This window comes from Tenrec ecaudatus, chromosome 15, assembly GCF_050624435.1.
Source record: "Tenrec ecaudatus isolate mTenEca1 chromosome 15, mTenEca1.hap1, whole genome shotgun sequence".
Classification (NCBI taxonomy): domain Eukaryota; kingdom Metazoa; phylum Chordata; class Mammalia; order Afrosoricida; family Tenrecidae; genus Tenrec; species Tenrec ecaudatus.
This window is the reverse complement of record NC_134544.1, coordinates 53,554,839-53,572,411: the sequence shown is the minus strand read 5'-3', so window position 1 is coordinate 53,572,411 and position 17,573 is coordinate 53,554,839. Positions and strand designations below refer to the sequence as shown.

General features: G+C 43.9%; 1 protein-coding gene across 3 annotated transcripts in view; it reads right to left on the bottom strand.

The window, feature by feature from the left end:
- SLC35D4 (solute carrier family 35 member D4) overlaps positions 1 to 12,251 on the bottom strand; it is a 148,751-nt gene extending 136,500 nt beyond the window's left edge. For 2 of the 3 annotated variants that reach the window (XM_075532591.1, XM_075532590.1), the window contains exons 1-3: positions 12,099 to 12,251; positions 6,656 to 6,702; positions 5,347 to 5,424 (exon numbers count right to left, since the gene is read on the bottom strand). In XM_075532591.1, coding sequence (XP_075388706.1) covers positions 5,347 to 5,424; positions 6,656 to 6,702; positions 12,099 to 12,170 — 197 coding nt within the window. In that variant the 5' untranslated portion in view covers positions 12,171 to 12,251. The remainder of the gene's footprint in view (positions 1 to 5,346; positions 5,425 to 6,655; positions 6,703 to 12,098) is intronic. The other variant, XM_075532592.1, reaches the window with a different exon arrangement.
- Between the last annotated feature and the right edge of the window lie 5,322 nt (positions 12,252 to 17,573).

Genomic DNA, 17,573 nt, shown 5'->3' with positions numbered 1-17,573 from the left:
AAACAGCATGCCTCTTTTCCCCATGCACCTTATTCACCTGACCTCTCTGTGTGACTTCGTTTCCTTGAACAAACAGGGACATGAAAGGGTAGCGATGTGACAACAAAGAAGAGGTGAATAAAAAAATGAGGGAGGTACCATCCACTATCCAAACAGATGAGTTTGAAAAATGTTTCCAAGGATGGAACTACAGATTTGACAAAGTGTAATGGGGAGTACTTTGAAGGTGATAAGGTTGTTTTGTAAAAAAAAATTTTAAATACATAGCTTTGAAAAAAAATTCCGGTTTTTTTTTTGGGGGGGGGAGGCTACCCTTCATATTATCCAGCGCTGCTTTAGTGCTAAACTAGCAGGGGAACGGTTGTAACAGAGACTGTCAGGGCCACAGAATCTAGAGTATTTACTTCTGGGGTTTTTACACAGAGCTTGCCAATGTTTGGTGTGGAATAAGGCAGTCTGGGACCCAACCTCTTGAGCTTCTTCAATACAGTGCCCATAGGTTCACACATATGGCAGCGCCCTGACTACAAGTTACCATTGGATTTTTGCAAGGTTTCATTTTTCAGGGCACTTTTCTAACTTGTTTGGGGTAGTTAGAAGATTTTATATGAACCAGACACTTCTGGCTAGGGCTGGAGTCAGGTCTGTCGACCAGGTTACAACCTAAAGCTGTCTCCTTAGTGCGTGGCCTTCTGAAGGAGGACTCTGGGAACCTTCTTACCCCTCTTCCCCTTCACCTCCTGCTTGCTGTTACTGATGCACTCACCTGAGAGTTGCTGGAGGCCTGTCATGTTTTTACCGACCTTGGATCCACATGACTCTGCGCCCACCAGCCTGTGACTTTCCGGCATTCTACAACATTGCACGTGACTGCATGAGTCTGAAGGGAGACTTATGAACTAGTAACTTATGGACTTGAGTTTGCCTGGGCTAGGATGCTTTCTTGCTATCTAATGGCTTCTTTATATAAAGCTCTTTCTTATGCATATATGAGTTGTCACTTGATTTGTTTCTGATTAGTCAGCCCAGCCTAATGCATGGTTCTTCCCACTTCTCTCAACACAGAACCAGTTCTCAATGTGCAACCCAAGACTTGCTGAAGTGTAGATCTTGTCACTTTCATTAAGGTTTTTGAGAATCCCTAGAGGTCAACAGGAACTTCAAAGAAGTCAGTTCTCTCTCAGGTCCCAACACGATCCTGTCTGAAAGGTCCTTACTGTCCTTTCCCCCAGTAGTTTGGAACTTGACCTTGCTGCATCTTTCAGGGTTTCCACCCTACACCTCCTCTGACAAAGCAGATGCCTCTTTCCACCATTTCAGTGAGCCCATGGGGCCCCTTCAACATCTGCTAGAAAACCCTCGTCCAACATTTCTGCCATGGCTTGGTGATAGTAGTAGCTGCCATATTTAAATAAATATATGTGTGTATGTATTTATATGAGAAACAGTGCTATCTTTCCCAGAGTAGAAAGTTTCCAGGGCATTGTCCCAAGACTGGGTGGAAGCCATCAGTAGTGCAGGCAAACAATCCTGGGAGCAGAATGACTCATTTGAGTCATTCTTGGGACAGTCATATGTACACAACAGGGCGAGAATGGTAGAGCCAGCAGATAAGGCCTCTTAGCAATATAAAATTGCTTTGTCAACTTGTGAGAAATGTTTGAGAGGGAATTTACAGTCCTGCTGTTAGAATGCCTAGATTATAAAGGCAGTCTAAATAATCTGTCATCTGCCCTATGAAAATTAATTTTGGACCCACCCTCCAGCCCCATCATTGTAACTGCCTCTCATGAGCTCTAGACTATCTTTCTGCTGTTATATCAATGTTAAGCCTCTGCTCTCTTTGTACCAGTACACAGAGGAGCTGGAATTCAGTTCTCTAATGATATAATCAGAAGGCCAAGGCCAGGAGGACACAGCAGCCACCACAAACACAGACCCAGTCTGGGCTAACAAGAAAGAATGCTAGTTGGAGTCCTTGCTGCTGCCATCTAGTTCCATCCTTTGCCAAGAGTCCATGGTAACTAGAAATTCTGAGCTGTGCAATAGTTATTAAGCATAAGATCCACCCAAAAACTAGACACTGGGGTCACTGACAAGAAGTTCAAACGAGCTGACATCATGCGTGTGATTGTGAAACCATCTCTGGAAGCCCAAGAGATGGGGTGAAAAGGCCTTTAGGAAGTTTAGCCCAGGCACTGACAGCGGATGGGAGGGTATGGCCACTCAGCTTGTGAGACAGGCAGAACCTGGCACCTGAGAGTTGAAAGGACAATGCCTAGTGCGTCTCAAACTTCTACTGTTGAAGGCCAGCCACATCCAGACACATAATCCTGAGAATCTTTTACTTCACCCAGTTCTCCTAATCTCATTTTGAGTTGAACCCTATCAGCAAAGGAAGGTCCAAAACCTTTACTCCATCCATATCGTTATGATCGACTCTACTTTGAAGAGGCAGCTCTTTCTTGGTTGAATTCTGAGTACTGTCTAACCCAAAGGGCTCACCTTCCAGGCCTATATCTGACAATGTTCCACTGCTACTCATAGATTTTTTTGTGGCTAATCCCTCAGACGTGGAAAACAATTCCTTTCTTCTCAAAATGGAAATAGCTGCAAACATCCATTGCGCATTGGAACATGAAATGCATAAAGTGTGAATCTAGAGAAATTAGAAGTCATCAAAAATGAAATGGAATCCTCGGAAATCAATACCCTAGCCATTATTAAACCAAAACTGGCAGGTTGGCTATTCTGAATCAGACAAACACATGGTTTACTATGCTGGAAATGGCAAACTCAAGAGGAATGTCATCACATTCATCATCAAAAAGAACAATTTGAGATGTATCTTGAAATACAATGCTGTTTGTGATCATATAAAATTTATATGCCTACAAGAAATTCTAATTAGTGAATTATTAAAATATATGCACCAACCACTAAAGCTATTAAGAAAGAAATTAAAGAATTCTACCAACTTATTCAGTCTGAAATTGATCATATATGTAATCAAGATGTACTCAAGTATTGGCAACTGAAATGCAAAAATTAGAAACGACTAGGGACAGTGGTTGGCAAGCATAGTGATAGAAATGAAGCTTAAAATTGCATGATCGAATTTTGCAAGACCAACAGCTTCATTGCAAATACCTTTTTTCAACAACATAAATGGTGACTATACATGTGCACCACGCCAGATAGAATACACAGGAATCGAATGGAATACATCTGCAGGAAGAGATGATGAAGAAGCTCAATATAAAAGCCAAAATGACTCCAGGGGCCAGCTGTGGACACAGACCATCAATTACCCATATGTAAATTCAATCTAAAGTTGAACTTCCTTCAGCACCATTGGTCCTTGTTCATATGCTCCTGAAGTGGTAGACTGTCAACTAGTTCTTTTGGTACAGTGACTATGTATTTTTGCCATCTCCTCTGGAGGCTTTCTACATCAATCATTCCATATTTTGCCCATAGAATCTTTCATTATTACAACTCGAGGCTTGAATTTTTTTAAATTTTTTAGTTCTTTCAATTTAAGATATGCTGAACATGGTTTTTTTCCCTAACTCTAGGTCTTTGCATAATATTTTTACTTTGTCTTTTTGATCTGCCCTTTACAATTTTCTATTCAGCTCTTTGACTTCATCATTTCTTCCATATGCCTTGGCCACTCTATGATGAAGAGCAAGTTTCGGCGTGTCTTTGACCTCCACTTTGACCTGGTCTTCCTTTCCTGCCTTTTTAATGGCCTTTTGCTCTCTTCAAGTATGATGTTCTTTATGCCATCCCACAGCTCATCGGGTCATCACTCACTAGTGTTCAATGCAGCAAATTTGTTCTTAAGATTCAGGAAGGATGTCCTCAAGGTCATATTTTGGCTCTCGTGGACTTGGTTTAATTTTCTTCCTCATCAATCCGAACTTACATATGAGCAAATGTGAATACTTATCACATTTGGAATCCCCAGCGTAGCTTTATTTTATCGAGGACACCATCCCATGAAAATGCACAATTATGACTCTTGTATCAGCTAAACATCTTCTTTGAAACATTAGCTCTTTCCTCACTGTGATGTAATATGTAATCAATACACATCTTTGTCCCTCAAGCTGCTCCTTCATAAAAACTCTGAGAACTAGTTTTCTGCCCTCCCGGTTTGTATTTTCAGAAAAAGTCCAAATGACTCCGATTCACACTAGGAATGTTCTACAAACTTCTGCAGAATACAAAAAAAACGGGGTGACTTAGCAACTACTGAGTTAAATGAAATTAATTTTTCATTCCTTTTGTACATTATTTCAAAGAATCCAAAAGACCAATGTACTGGAGTAGATAGCCAATTCTGATGATCATTTTGGATGAAAACTTTTGAAGTCTATTTTAAACCTATTTGAAAAGTAATTTTAATAGAATCAAATCAACTAATCAAATGTGCAATCTGGATTAGACTTTAGATCCAAATCTGTGGGAAAAGGAAGACCTAGAAAGGATATAACCGAGCTAAGTGGCAAAATCAGAACAAGGTCTGTTGGTAAGACCATACAATTGTATCAGTGTGACTTTCTTGATTTTGACAACCGTGCTGTTGGTATAGCCCCCGGAGAAAGACATCATGCTTGGTAAAACAGAGAGCGGTGAGACACAGGAAGGGCCTCAAGGACATGGAAGGACACGGTGGCTGCAACAATGGCCTAAAGCACAGGAACCGTTGTGAGGACGGCGCAGGACCAGGCAGTGTTTCCTTCTGTTGTGCACGGGGTCCTTACAGGTTGGAACCGACTCAAAGGCAGCCAACAACCCCAACACTGTTGGCACATACGAGACGGTCCTTCCACTTAGGAAATATACAACTAAAAAAATACTGAAGAGATTTCTTGTCTGCAACTTCTTCTCAAACAGATCTGAACATAATTATAGTACATATATTTATCAATAGAACACGATGGAGGAAATGTGATAAAATTTTGGACTCTCGTCCATGGCAGGGGAGTTATTTGCACTACTCAAACTTTTCTATAAGTCAGAAGTAATTTCAAAATAAAAACTTAACAAAAATGTTTAAAGCTCATTTTAATACTCAGTCAAGGTGATCCTATATTCTAAAACAAGGTCAAATGAATATGGCATAATAAATTGTTTAGCTCGGTTAATTTTATTATATTAGCCTGGTATTATTAACCACAAAAATACTATTTGAGTGTTCTTTCATTATAAAAATCACCTCCACGCATAGAGAACAGATCAGATATCTTAACATCCATGTAACAATATAAGAAACCAAATACTATAAAAATAAGTAGAGCACAAGTCATGAATCATGCATAGAAGGGTTTGTCATACCTTGAATTGCTGTTGATCTCTACCCAACCCAGTTTCCATGACACATGAAGCAAAAGTCCACCAATTAACGTCTGCCACCTGCAACAAGCACCGTTGTGAGGTTGAGTGGAGTGCCCTGTGCTCCAACACCACAGCCCCCGTGGATTTGCTGACTGACACAAGCGTATACATTCAATCCCTTTTAAAACTCTTATCTCTCTATTTCCTAATTATGATCCCATTCTCCATATCTTTCCTTTGAATTCTTTACTGTCCTCCAGACTCTATTTGTTCTATCGAGTGTTGGTACTGATGTTCTCTTCTTACTCTAGACTTTTCCTGAATAATCTTACCCAAGTCATTGCTTTTCCCACTACTGGACTGATAATTCCCAAATTCCTGTGCTCACCTGATATCCCACAAGCTCTCCATTTTAACATACCTAAAACATTCGCTTGAACTCCCCCCCCTCCCCATCCTGATCACCCTCCTAACATCCTTACACTCTGATAAATGATACAATGGGTTTGTTTTTTTTTAAACCCTGGAGCATCCCTCTAAAGTGTAACTATTGGTCTCTCCCCACACAGTGCAAAGAAGAGGAAGGAAATTAGAGATGCAGAGGAACAATTAGGCTCGAGGACTAAAGGACCAAGTGAACCTCAGTCTCTACAACCCAGACACCAAAAGAACCAGATGGTGCAGGGCTACAACTGTCACCCTCTCTGAAAGAGATTACACTAGAAGATCCTGGATAGTATAAGGGAAAATGTGGAACAAACCACAAAATGATAAAAAAAAAAAAAGACAAGAGTTCACCCACTGAATAGAGACTGAGAGATCCCCTGAAACTATGCCCCTTGGCCACTTGTCAGGTCTGGTACTGAAATCACCCCTGTGCCTCAAATGTTCGCAAAACAATGGGTAGATATAGGAGAACAAAACACAAATCTAGAGGGGCAGGGGAACCAAAAACAATCTATCTTGGAGGAAATACAACCAAATTGTCCCTTAGAACGGAAGATGGTGAAACTTTGTCTTATGTACTTCAGACGTGGTATCAGCAGCGACCACTCACAGGAAAAGGGCACCATGCTTGGTAAAGCGGAAGATCAGCCCAAAGAGGAAGACCTTCAGTGAGATGTCTTATCACAGAGGCTGCAACATGGGCTTAAACATCGTGACAACTATAAGATGGTATAAGATGGGGCAGTGTGTCATGCTGTTGAACAAAGAAAGAGGCCCTATGATTGGTAGGTACTTAGCAACAACAATGATGCTGGCTGGACATTTCCGACAAATGTGTGCAAAGAACATAAACGATACTCACCCTTGGAATAACGTAGGGTAAGTAAATTTCAAGACAGACAGGACATACTGAAAAAGAAATGAGAAATTAATTGACATTTCAAATAGTAGAAGACTAGTAAGACTAAATAATCAAAAAGATTCTTGTTGAAGAATGATACACATGCACTCTCAAGTTTAAAAAAACAAACACCCTGCTAGTTGCCACTGAGTCGATTCCAACTCATGGTGACCGTGTGTGTGTGCGCGCGCGCGCACGCAGAGCTACTTCACGGGGTTTTCAACAGCTGTGCTCTTTTGAAACAGACCGCCATCCCTCCGCATGGGTTCAAACTGCCAACAGGTCACCTAACAATTGAGGAGTTAGCCATCGAGGCCAGTTGGAGATTTCTGCACAGAGCTTTATCCCTACCCGCATTCCCCAAAGGAAATCACTCACTGAGCTGTGGTGGAGACCTGCTCATGCACTGCGCTGAAACCCAGTCAGTGCTCGGAAACCACGAGCCGCTCCAAGGAAGAACTCCTGTAACTTGTTGGTCTCAGAAACTCACAGGGCCAGTTCCACCCTGTCCCATGGGGTCACTATGAGTCAGCATGGACTCGGAGGCTGCTTTTCCTGAGTCACCAGAGCCTGATAACTTGGCTGAGGATGGAGGAGGACACCAGGAACATACAGAAGCGCAAAGCTGGGTCTGATGTTGTGGATGCCCAAATGCTCAGCATCTTCCCGGGCCCCAGAAATGTCTCAAGAGAACTGCAGTACCTTCCCAGAAAAGCGGATCAGCCCCCGGATGCAATCTGTCTCACTGACAACAGTGGGGGGTCACTGTTATCTACCATCCAATTTATCCTTTTGTTCGCTTTTTCCATTCTGAGGAATTTTTCCTAACCAATCCAACCTGATTGTCTTAACATTGTTGCTATTATTTCGGCATCTTAAGGATTTTCTTTTTTAACCATCTAAGGCCAACTTGTATTTCTATTTTGTCTTCTGACCAAACTCAAAGCACTTTATGAGTGGAGACGACGTGTGTTGAATTCTTCTGAATATCTTTTTCAATTTTCTCTGCTATTGAACACTTAAAAAAAATATTTAAACTCTAAAAGCATTAGATCCTTTTAAGCAAAGCCTCTCCTGACCCTTCACATGCTCTAGGAAACAATGTAATGGACTGGCCTTGGGCAAGTTCACATGCATCTCCCTGCAGAGGACCACCTCCACAGCTTTTCCCTTGTGTGAGTTCCCAGATGCCATGGGTGTGGTGAGCTGCCTGTGTGCCACTGTCGACCTGTCCAGGCGCAGGCTTTCATTCTTCTCTGAAGCCCAGTAACTCAGAGCTCAACGTGCCCCTTGCCACTTTCCTCACGAGTTTTCACTCTGACAATGGAGGAAAAACACATCTGTGGGAACATCCTGGTCTTTGCAGGGATCGTTTCTCAGAACCTTTACTAAGACACCGAATATTTATTTCCTTTATTGTGTGCTTAGCTTTGTCCTAGACATGGAGGGAGATTAAAAAAAAAAAAAGAATCCTTGAGCTTTACCTAAAGGACTGCGACACAGCATTCAGGTTCTACAAGTTCTCCTCTCACAATTCCCCTGCTCCTTTCCCTTTCTCCATGATGGCGGGGTGGACATAAACAGGCGACAACACGGAGTACATTGGAGAAATGACTATAGCAGATCAACATGATAAACCTCAATTGAATGCGCAAAACCTTGCCAGTTGCTTCTTACTCGCCACCCCCAACCCTTACTCATTGAGCCTGATTTGGTTTTCAACATTTTCTGTGTTTTTGGTTGTTTGCATATTGGGGTTTAGTTCGGATGTATTTTGCCATTTGGGGTAGCTCTCTTGAAGCGTGTTATATGTTTGTCTGTGTTTCAGTACATGAAACCCAGGATTGATGAATCCATAGCGACAGCCAGTGGGAGGAGAGTTCCTGCGGGTGCAGTGCGGGAGGGGAGGGATAAAGAGGAGATGATATCAAGAGTTCAAGAAGGAGGAAAATGTTTTGAAACTGATTGTGGTAGCAATGGTACCATACTGCTGGATGTGATCGAACCATGGAATGATATCTGTATTAGCTTGCAATGAAAAGGTTTAGGAATAACGAAAACTATCACTGAGTCTTCCACATAGTGGGAGAGAATATCCTTTACTCTGGACCCCCCCCCCAAAAAAAAAGCCAAACTCCACTCACTCAGGAGAAAGTTGATTTGGCCAAGACTAGATACAGGACAACATACTTAGGAAGTGTCCTCCATACAAGTTTGCCTATTTGGCCTCTCTCTCACTCTGTCCCATGGGGTTGCTATGAGTCGGCATCGAGTGGGTCAGTGAATTCGGCATTTTGGTTGTACCACGGGAAAACAGTAGAACCTAGCCTTGGGCTGCCTCAAGGAAGTGTGATTGTCCTGGCTTTGAAGATGAATCAATGGCAAGAAAAGGTGCACGCTTCTAAGAGTTACAAAGTTCGTAGCCTAGGGCCCCTTGTCAACAACCCCCTTTACTGCCCCTGGCAGGTCTCAGATTTCCTCTCCATTGCTGTTTATTGCAGATCCTTCCTCTTAGTGCAGTATCCTCACTCTCCCCTTCATTTCTGCCTGGGGCTGTTTTCCTACTCCCTCCATCTAGCTCTCACACTTCTCACCAGTCCTATGCCAGAGCACTGCAAATAATCATTAAAATCTATTGCATTCTGAAAACCAAACTCACTGCCTTCAAGACAGTAGTGACTCACAGCGACCCTATAGGTCAGAGTAGAGCTGCCTTTGTGGGTTTCCAAGACTGCAATTCTTTAAGGGAGTAGAAAGCCTCATCTTTCTCCCAAGGAGTAGCTGGTGGTTTCGAACTGCTGACCTTGCAGCAATTAGGAGCCCAACTCATAAGCATAACAACACCAGGGCTCTGTGGAAATCTGTGCTTTCTCCTACTTAGAATACATATTCTTGGGGACATGAGAATGTGCTGTCATTCTATCTAGCATGCCACCATTGATGGACTAAGGTGGCTGGTGGGTGGCGATGCTGCTGGAAGCTAAGCCACTGGCATGCCAAATGCCAGCAGTCGTCACCTAAGGTGGAAGGTTTTCACTGAGGCCTCTGGACTAAAAGACTAAGAAGACAGGCCTAGCGATCTACTTTCAAAAATGAGCCAATGAAAACAAATCACAACAGAATAGCACCCAATATAGTGCTGGAAGAAGAGCCCCCGAGACTGGAACTCAGGAAACACAGTGGCTGCAACAGTGGACTCGGGCAGATCTCTAATCAAAGAGACAGCACCAGATGCAGCAACATGTCCTTTGTTGTCCAGGGGTCACTGGGAATCGCAGCTGACTCCACAGCAACTAACATTAAGCACCTTGGGACACCTGGATGGTATTCCGTCTTATAAACAGCTTATAAAGTGGTGTTGATCCCCAACAGCTACAAACACCAGATCACAGATGCAAATGCACATTCAGAGGGAGCATAAATGTCTGTGAACTAAATGCAATATGCCATTTGTGAATTATATGCCTGCTGAGGTTTTTTGCTTCGACATACATTTGTTTGTTTCTGATCAAGACCTTGGCTTGTGGGCTTTCGGAAGAGATGCTTTATCTTGCCCCTTCTGAAGATCATATGGAAATTAAAAAAGAGGTAATACATTATCAATATATCCATCAGGTAGCCAAATGAGAACAGTTCGTGAAAGAGAAAGCGCTTCATAAAGTCACATATTCCTGAGCTGGTGGTAAAAGATCAAGATTCTACTTTCTTTTAGTTTAGCTAACTGTCCTGTGAGAAGAAAACAAATCTGTTCAAAGACAATTACTGCCTCATACAATGAGCAAAAGATTGTCTTTCCTCCTTCCCCCTCTTTCGTCTTTTATTCCAGAGTAACTGCCACATGACTGCCACGCATACTCATGACCAATAACAATAGGCACAGGTCAGGAGCGGGGAACACACGGCCTGCAGACCTCCAACACCAGCCCATCCAACCAAACTCACTGCTGACGCATAGGTACCCTATAGGTCAGTGTAGAACTGTCCCTGTGAGTTTCCAAGAGTATAACTCTTTATGGGCGTAGAAAGTCCCGCACGTGGCCAGAGAATTCATTGATACTAGCTAACATGACACGCATCACCAAAGAGAGGCAGTTCTAACCATCACATTAGGGATGAGTTAATTAAATGTTTGACCATATTTAACAGGCAAATTTTTAAGTTGATCATTTTGTATGGACCACGAGTGATGTTAGAAGTATCCAAATGACCCTTGGGAGGGAAAAAAAATGTCAGAAATAATCCAAAAATTATGTTAGAAGTATCCAAATGGCCTTGGGAGAAAAAAGGTTCCCCATCCCCATCCAACCTCCTTGCAACCATGATTTTTATGATCCCTCACCAAGACCCTTTGAAAGGGCTTTTAATCCCACTTTAAAGGTGAAAAAACATGGATTTGCACAGATTAAGGTACCAAGCCATCACTGCTTCCCAGCAGGGCTGTACCAAGGGATCTTCAAAGGCCATCACCAGAAGTATCATCAACGAGAGGGGAGGCTCAGGAGCTCCCTATGAATAGAATGAGGACGGTCATTACCTCTAAGCAGAATGTGCAAGAAAGGGCTGTTAACAGCTCTTTTTGAGAGCAAGAGGAGGTGGGGGAAAAGTGGTGAGGGGCAGTAGAGACCCTCCAGTATCCCAGGAGGTGCTTTGAGTGGTATTAACACTGGCTTCACAGTTCAGGACACAATGGTTCACCTTGGTCCCCTGGTCTTGGCATTCCCCAGAATGGTACTAGATCCAAGGCCAGCATGCCCCTCCTAACAAAGAGTCAAACCATCACCAACTCCGTTTTCCCCACTATCGTCCAACCTTCCTGCCTCCCCACAAAATGAGTTGTGTAACATTATTTTCACTTAAAATTTAATTTGCATCTTAAAGATAATCCCACTAAAAATCTTAAATATACTGCGAGTGCTTGGGGTGCAGTCCTATTAAGATAAATTCTGGAAACCAGTGGTGTGGGGAAGACAAGAGTAATCTCTATTTTCAGGCGTCTGGAACCTTGAGGGGGTCTGGAGAAGGGGTGTGTCTAGAAAAACAAGAGGGGTGTTCTGATTTCCTCCCTTCAGTCCTATTCCTTCGCAAGGGAACTGGAGCCAATTGCTTTCTTCCATGGAGAAGTAGTTGACCCAGACAAATACTAAGACACACCGCTCACAATCGAGTCCGTTCCGACCCACAGCGAAAAAGTTAAGTTCACCGAAACTCGCCAAAGCTCCAGTTTCCCAGGCGATGTACAAGGAGGTGCTTCTAAAACCGGGGCCCCCGGCCAACAAATCTGATCCCTCCAGCGCAGAGCTCGGTCACCGTCAGGAAGAGATAGACAGCCGGAGGCTGCATTTGTCCACGTCCGTGGGACGCGCAGCCCCGGCGAGCCGCCGCCTCCCCGCGCCCGCCCCCTCACCTTGTTCGTGAGGTAAGAAGCGAGGTAGCAGGCACAGAAAGCGGGGCCGGCCAGGGACCTCCCCAAACACATCGGTCCCCTGGAGACCCCCTTCTGGGGAGAAGGGCGCCTGCCCACTACAGCCCAGCTGAAGCCGGATCTCCGCTGGAGGCGCCAGCGCGCCGGCGACCACGTGGCTTCTACCCTGACCAATCGGAGCCGGGATTGCCCCGGGCTTCTACCCTGACCAATCGGAGCAGGGGTTGCCCCGGGCGCCAGCCTCCTTAAAGCAGCCGCGCCCGCAACGCCTGCGCACTCGCGGCGGAGGAGCAGGCGCCGACCCCTCCCCCTGGGCACGCTGGGAGAGGCGAGCGGGCTTCCAGCCTCCTGTAGAGAGGAAAGACCCACTGCTATCTGGGTGACTCCGACGGAGGGTGACCCACTCTAGATCACAAAGTACCTCCAGATTACTGTCCACTTCCCTTTCCTTTCTGCCTCTGGAAATGCCGCGAACGTGCAAAGTCTAGCCGTGGGCAAAGCCTCTAGAGTAGAACTTCAGTAAGAACATTGCCCTCCAAGTGACTCCAGTTCCCAGCAATCCCACAGGACAGAGTAGAACTGCCTCTATGGTGTCCCCAAGGCTACATGCTTACAGAAGCAGGTGGTCACCTCTTTCCAAGGCAGAGGGGCGAGTGGGTTGGAATTAGACCATCTAGGACCATCTACTGCCCCCCTGTGGGTTACTGAAGCTGTGTAGGAGTGACACGTTAGGCTGCTAACTGAAAGGTCTGTAGTTCAAAACCAACAACCTCCATTGCAGAAAGACAGGGCTTTCTGCTCCCGGAAACTGACAGTCTTGGAGACTCACATAGGCAGTTCTACCTTGTCTTGCAGGTCACTGTGAGTCAGAATTGACTAGATAGCAGTGAGGTTTTTGTTCTGTTTGAACCCTTAGTGGGAGCAGAAAGCCTTATCTTTCTCCCATGGAGCGGTTGGTGGTTTCAAACAGTTTATCTCGAGGTTAGCAACTCAACTCAAAATTACTAGGACTCCTGGACCTTCTGTTAGAGGCCATTGAGTCACCAGTGCTTCTGAGAGACCTCTTCCAAAACCCCACTCCTGTCAAGTCAATTTCAACTCATAACAACCCTACAGGGCAGAATAGAACTGTCCCAGAGGCTTTGCAGGGCTGTAATCCTTGTGGAAGCAGACTACCCTATCTTTTTCCTGTACAGCAGAAAGTTTCAAACTGCTAGTTCTTCTGTTAGCTGCAAAACGCTCAACACAGCACCACCTGGGTGCCTCATTTCCCCCTCCAGCAAGTAACCCTTTTCCCCACTGAGGCCCGCATTGAAAATGAGAGTTTGTGTTTTTGTGAAGCTTGGGTACGGCTTGGAACCCGAGTTGAACCCGAGGTGCCATCCCCGAGGGTTAGGAGACACATCTGAACATTTCCAAGTCAGGAAGGAGTTCTAAGTTGAAGCCTGGTTGTGTGTGTCCTCTCCCCAGCCACGTAAGCGTTCTTGGAGAGCAACATTCCTTAGTGATTAGCTCAGTGCCTTGTAAAGACTTAAAAAAAAAAAAAAGCCACTGCCATCAAGTGGACTCCTACTCCTAGTGGCTCTATAAGATAGCGTGGAACTGCCCCTCTGTGTTTTCAAGACTGTAAATCTGTCCTGGAGCAGACAGCCTCATCTGTCTCCTGTGAAGCAGTTGGTGGGCTTGAACTGCTGATCTTGTGGTTAGCAGCCCAACTTGTAACCCCCAGGACTCCTTATATATATGAAGTGCACAGTATATACCAGAGAGCTTCAAAAAAGTTCATGGGGGAAATTGAATTAATGTAATTTTTCCACAGTTGGAAGCCTCCTATTATCTGCTGAATGAATGGTTTCTCAGTGGTGTGCAATTCACCTGTATCATGTTACATAACATTTCCATCACTTCACCTAACAAAATCCTGCACCCTGGAAGCAATCACTCCCCCTGCCCCATCTGCTTTCAGCCCCTAACAATCACTTATCTACCACCCATCTAGCTAGCCACGTTTTGTGTCTGTGGATTTGCCCACTGTAGATGATCCATGAGGATCCCTGGTGGTGCAGTAGCTAACCGCAAAAGTCGACAGTTTGAACCCACCAGCTGCTCCAAGGGAGAAAGATGTGGCAGTCTTCTTCCATAAGGAGTCAGAGTCTTGGAAACCCTCTAGGACACTTCTACTAGGCACTTTATAGGTGGCTCTGTGTCAGAATTGACTCAACAACAATAGATACGTTTCATATAAATGGAAGCACAGGATCAATCAATGACATTTGCATCTGCCTTCTTTCACTTAGCACAGGTGTTCAAGGTTCTTCCTTGTCCTCGTGGCATACATGTATCAAGGCTTCATTTTGTTTAACAGCTGGATGATAATCCACTGTATAGACAAACCACATTTTGTATATCCATTCTGTGTTGTTTCCAGCTTTTGGGTATTGTGATCCGTGCTGCAAACCAGGGACTGACTCCCCAGTGAGCAAGCTAAGCAGGGGCTTTGTAGCTGTTGTTGGCTGCCATTGTCAGTTCCGAATCACAGCGACGCTGGGTACCACTGCACAATCCACCGCCATCCTCACAATTGCTCCTACACGTGATCAGTTGCAGCCATTGTGTCAGTCCTTCTCCTTGAGGGCCTTTCTCATTTGTGCTGCTTTCCCACTAAGCATGATGTCCTTCTTGTGGTGGGTCTCTCCTGACAACATGACCAAAGAGAGTAAAACGAACTCTTGCCATCCTTGCCTCTAAGAAGCATTCTGGCCTTACTTCTTTCAAGGCCATTCTATGTGTCTATAGTACACTCAATATTTCCTCACAGCAACACAGTCCAAATGCATCAATATTTCTTTGGTCTTCCTTATTTGGTGTTGAACGTTCACATGCATATGGTGCAATTAAAGACCAATTTAAAGTACTTAAGCATTGTGGATGACATTGGGAAGAATGGAAATTCCAGAATACTTAACTGGGCTTGTGTGGAACCTATATATTGACCAAGAAATGGGTGTGTTAGGATTATATGATTTCACCATTTTTATTTAATATGTATCCTGAACAAATAATCTAAAGAGCTGAACCAGGAGGAAGAATGCAGCAACAGGATTAGAGGAAGGCTCGCTACAATCTGCAATATGCAGTTGACACAATTTTGCTTGGAGAAAGCCAAGAAGACTAGAAGCACCTCAGTATGAAGTACACCTTAATATAAAGAAAACCGAAATCCTTTCATTTGGACCAATAAACAGCACCGGGATCAATAAGGAAAAGATTGAAGTTGCTGAGGATTTCATTTCCCTTGAATCAAAATGAATGTATTTCCATGAAGGCAGCAGTCGAGAAATTTTTAAAAAATTGCATTGGGAAATATGTAAATGACCTCTTTACAGCACTAGAATGCAAACCTGCTCCTTCTGGGAACGAAGGTGCACCTGAGCCAAGCTATGGTATTTTCAGTAGTTTCTAGGCATGTGAAAGCTGGACAATGAACAAGGGAGATTTGAATTATGGTGCCTGCAAAACCTGTTGAATAAACCATGGACTGTCAGAACGAATCTGTGTTGAAAGGAGAACAACCAAACTGTTTCCAAGAATCCAGGAATGTATTTTGGATATGTTATCAGGATATGGCATGTACTTTGGATATGTTATCAGGAAGGACCAGTTCCTGAAGCAGGAAATCATGGTTGGTAGAAGACTCAGCAAACAAAGAGAAAAACACTCAGTGAGATGGATTAACACAGTGGCTAGCCCAGTGAACTCAGACCTGATGGCACAGTACCAGGCAGTGTTTTGTTCTGCTGTACCTAATAACAACAATGCTTAAGTAAGCTACGATGTAATACACAATAAGCACCTAGTAAACAGTAACTACAATGGCTATCAAGTTTCTAGTTCAAATCTACAGTTGACCTCACAAGCTCCAAGTGTCAGGAGAGTTTCCAGACAACTGACAAGACTAGAAAAAAGGATCTAGGGGAAAAAAATGGAATCATTACCTGCAAAAGTGTATAAATCTACATGGAGGATATATTGAAAAAATGAATTTCACATTGTGAAATTTCGATTTGATGAAGATCTTCATAAGTTTTACCTGGAAAAAAAGAAAAGAAACAAGGATCCAGAGATTTACTTCTAAAAAGTCACCAATGAAAACATTTTTTATAAATCATTTTATTGGGGGCTCTTATAACTCTTACCACAATCCATACATCCATCCATTGTGTCAAGCACATTTGTACATGTGTTGCCATCATCATTCTCAAAACATTTGCTTTCCACTTGAGCCCTTGGTATCGGATTTTAATTTTTCCCCTCCCTCCCCAACCCTTGATAATTTATAAATTATTATTTTGTCATGTCTTACACTATCTGACATCTCTCTTCACCCACTTTTCTGTTGTCAGTCCCCCAGGGAGGGGGTTATATGTAGATCCTTGTAATTTGTTCCCCCTTTCTACCCCCCATTCCCTCCACCCTCCAGGTTTCACCACTCTCACCCCTGGTCCCGAGGGCTTCATCTGTCCTGGATTCTCTGTTTTTCCAGTTCCTCTTTGTACCAGTGTACATCTTCTGGCGTAGCCGAATTTGTAAGGTAGAATTGGGATCATGATAGTGGGTGGGGAGGGAGGAAGCATTTAAGAACTACAGGAAAGTTGTGTGTCATCGTTGCTATTGCTACACTGCACCCTGACTGGCTCGTCAGCTCCCTGTGACCCTTCTGTAAGGGGATGTCCAGTTGCCCACAGATGGGCTTTGGGTGACCCTTCTGTAAGAGGATGTCCAGTTGCCCACAGATGGCCTTTGGGTCCCCAATCTGCACTCCCTCTCATTCACAATGATATGATTTTTTGTTCTTTGATGCCTAATACCTGATTCCATTGACACCTCATGATCACACAAGCTAGTGTGCTTCTTCCATGTGGGCTTTGTTGCTTCTCAGCTAGATGGGCACTTGTTTATCTTCAAGTCTTAAGGCCCCAGACGCTATATCTTTTCATAGCCAGGTGAAAATATTTCTTTTCCAAGTCTTGAGTTGTAGTATTGCAGGATGCTATGGGAAAAATATTGAATGACACAGGAAGCACTGCCACTGTCATTGATTAGTTGACACCTTAAACAAGTTACTTCTTTGCGCTTCCATTTTATCATCAGTAAAATAATGATAGAATTTACTCCCCAGTGATTGTAAGGATACAACAGTTGATAAAAGTACATTGAACAATGCTGGAAACTCATTAAGTGAAATGTCAGGGTCAGCGATTTTTACGTAGTCGCATTTCAAGAATTCCCCTACAAAATGCGGGATCCAAACGTTCACCACACAGCACGAACAGGCGTCTGCAGCAGTCGCTTCCCCTGCTCGAAACGTGTTCTCTCTCTTTGACTATCTCAGCTGAGATACAACGAGGAATGAATGAAGAAGCTTCCCTTGTTTATTGATGATTCAGTCTCATCTGC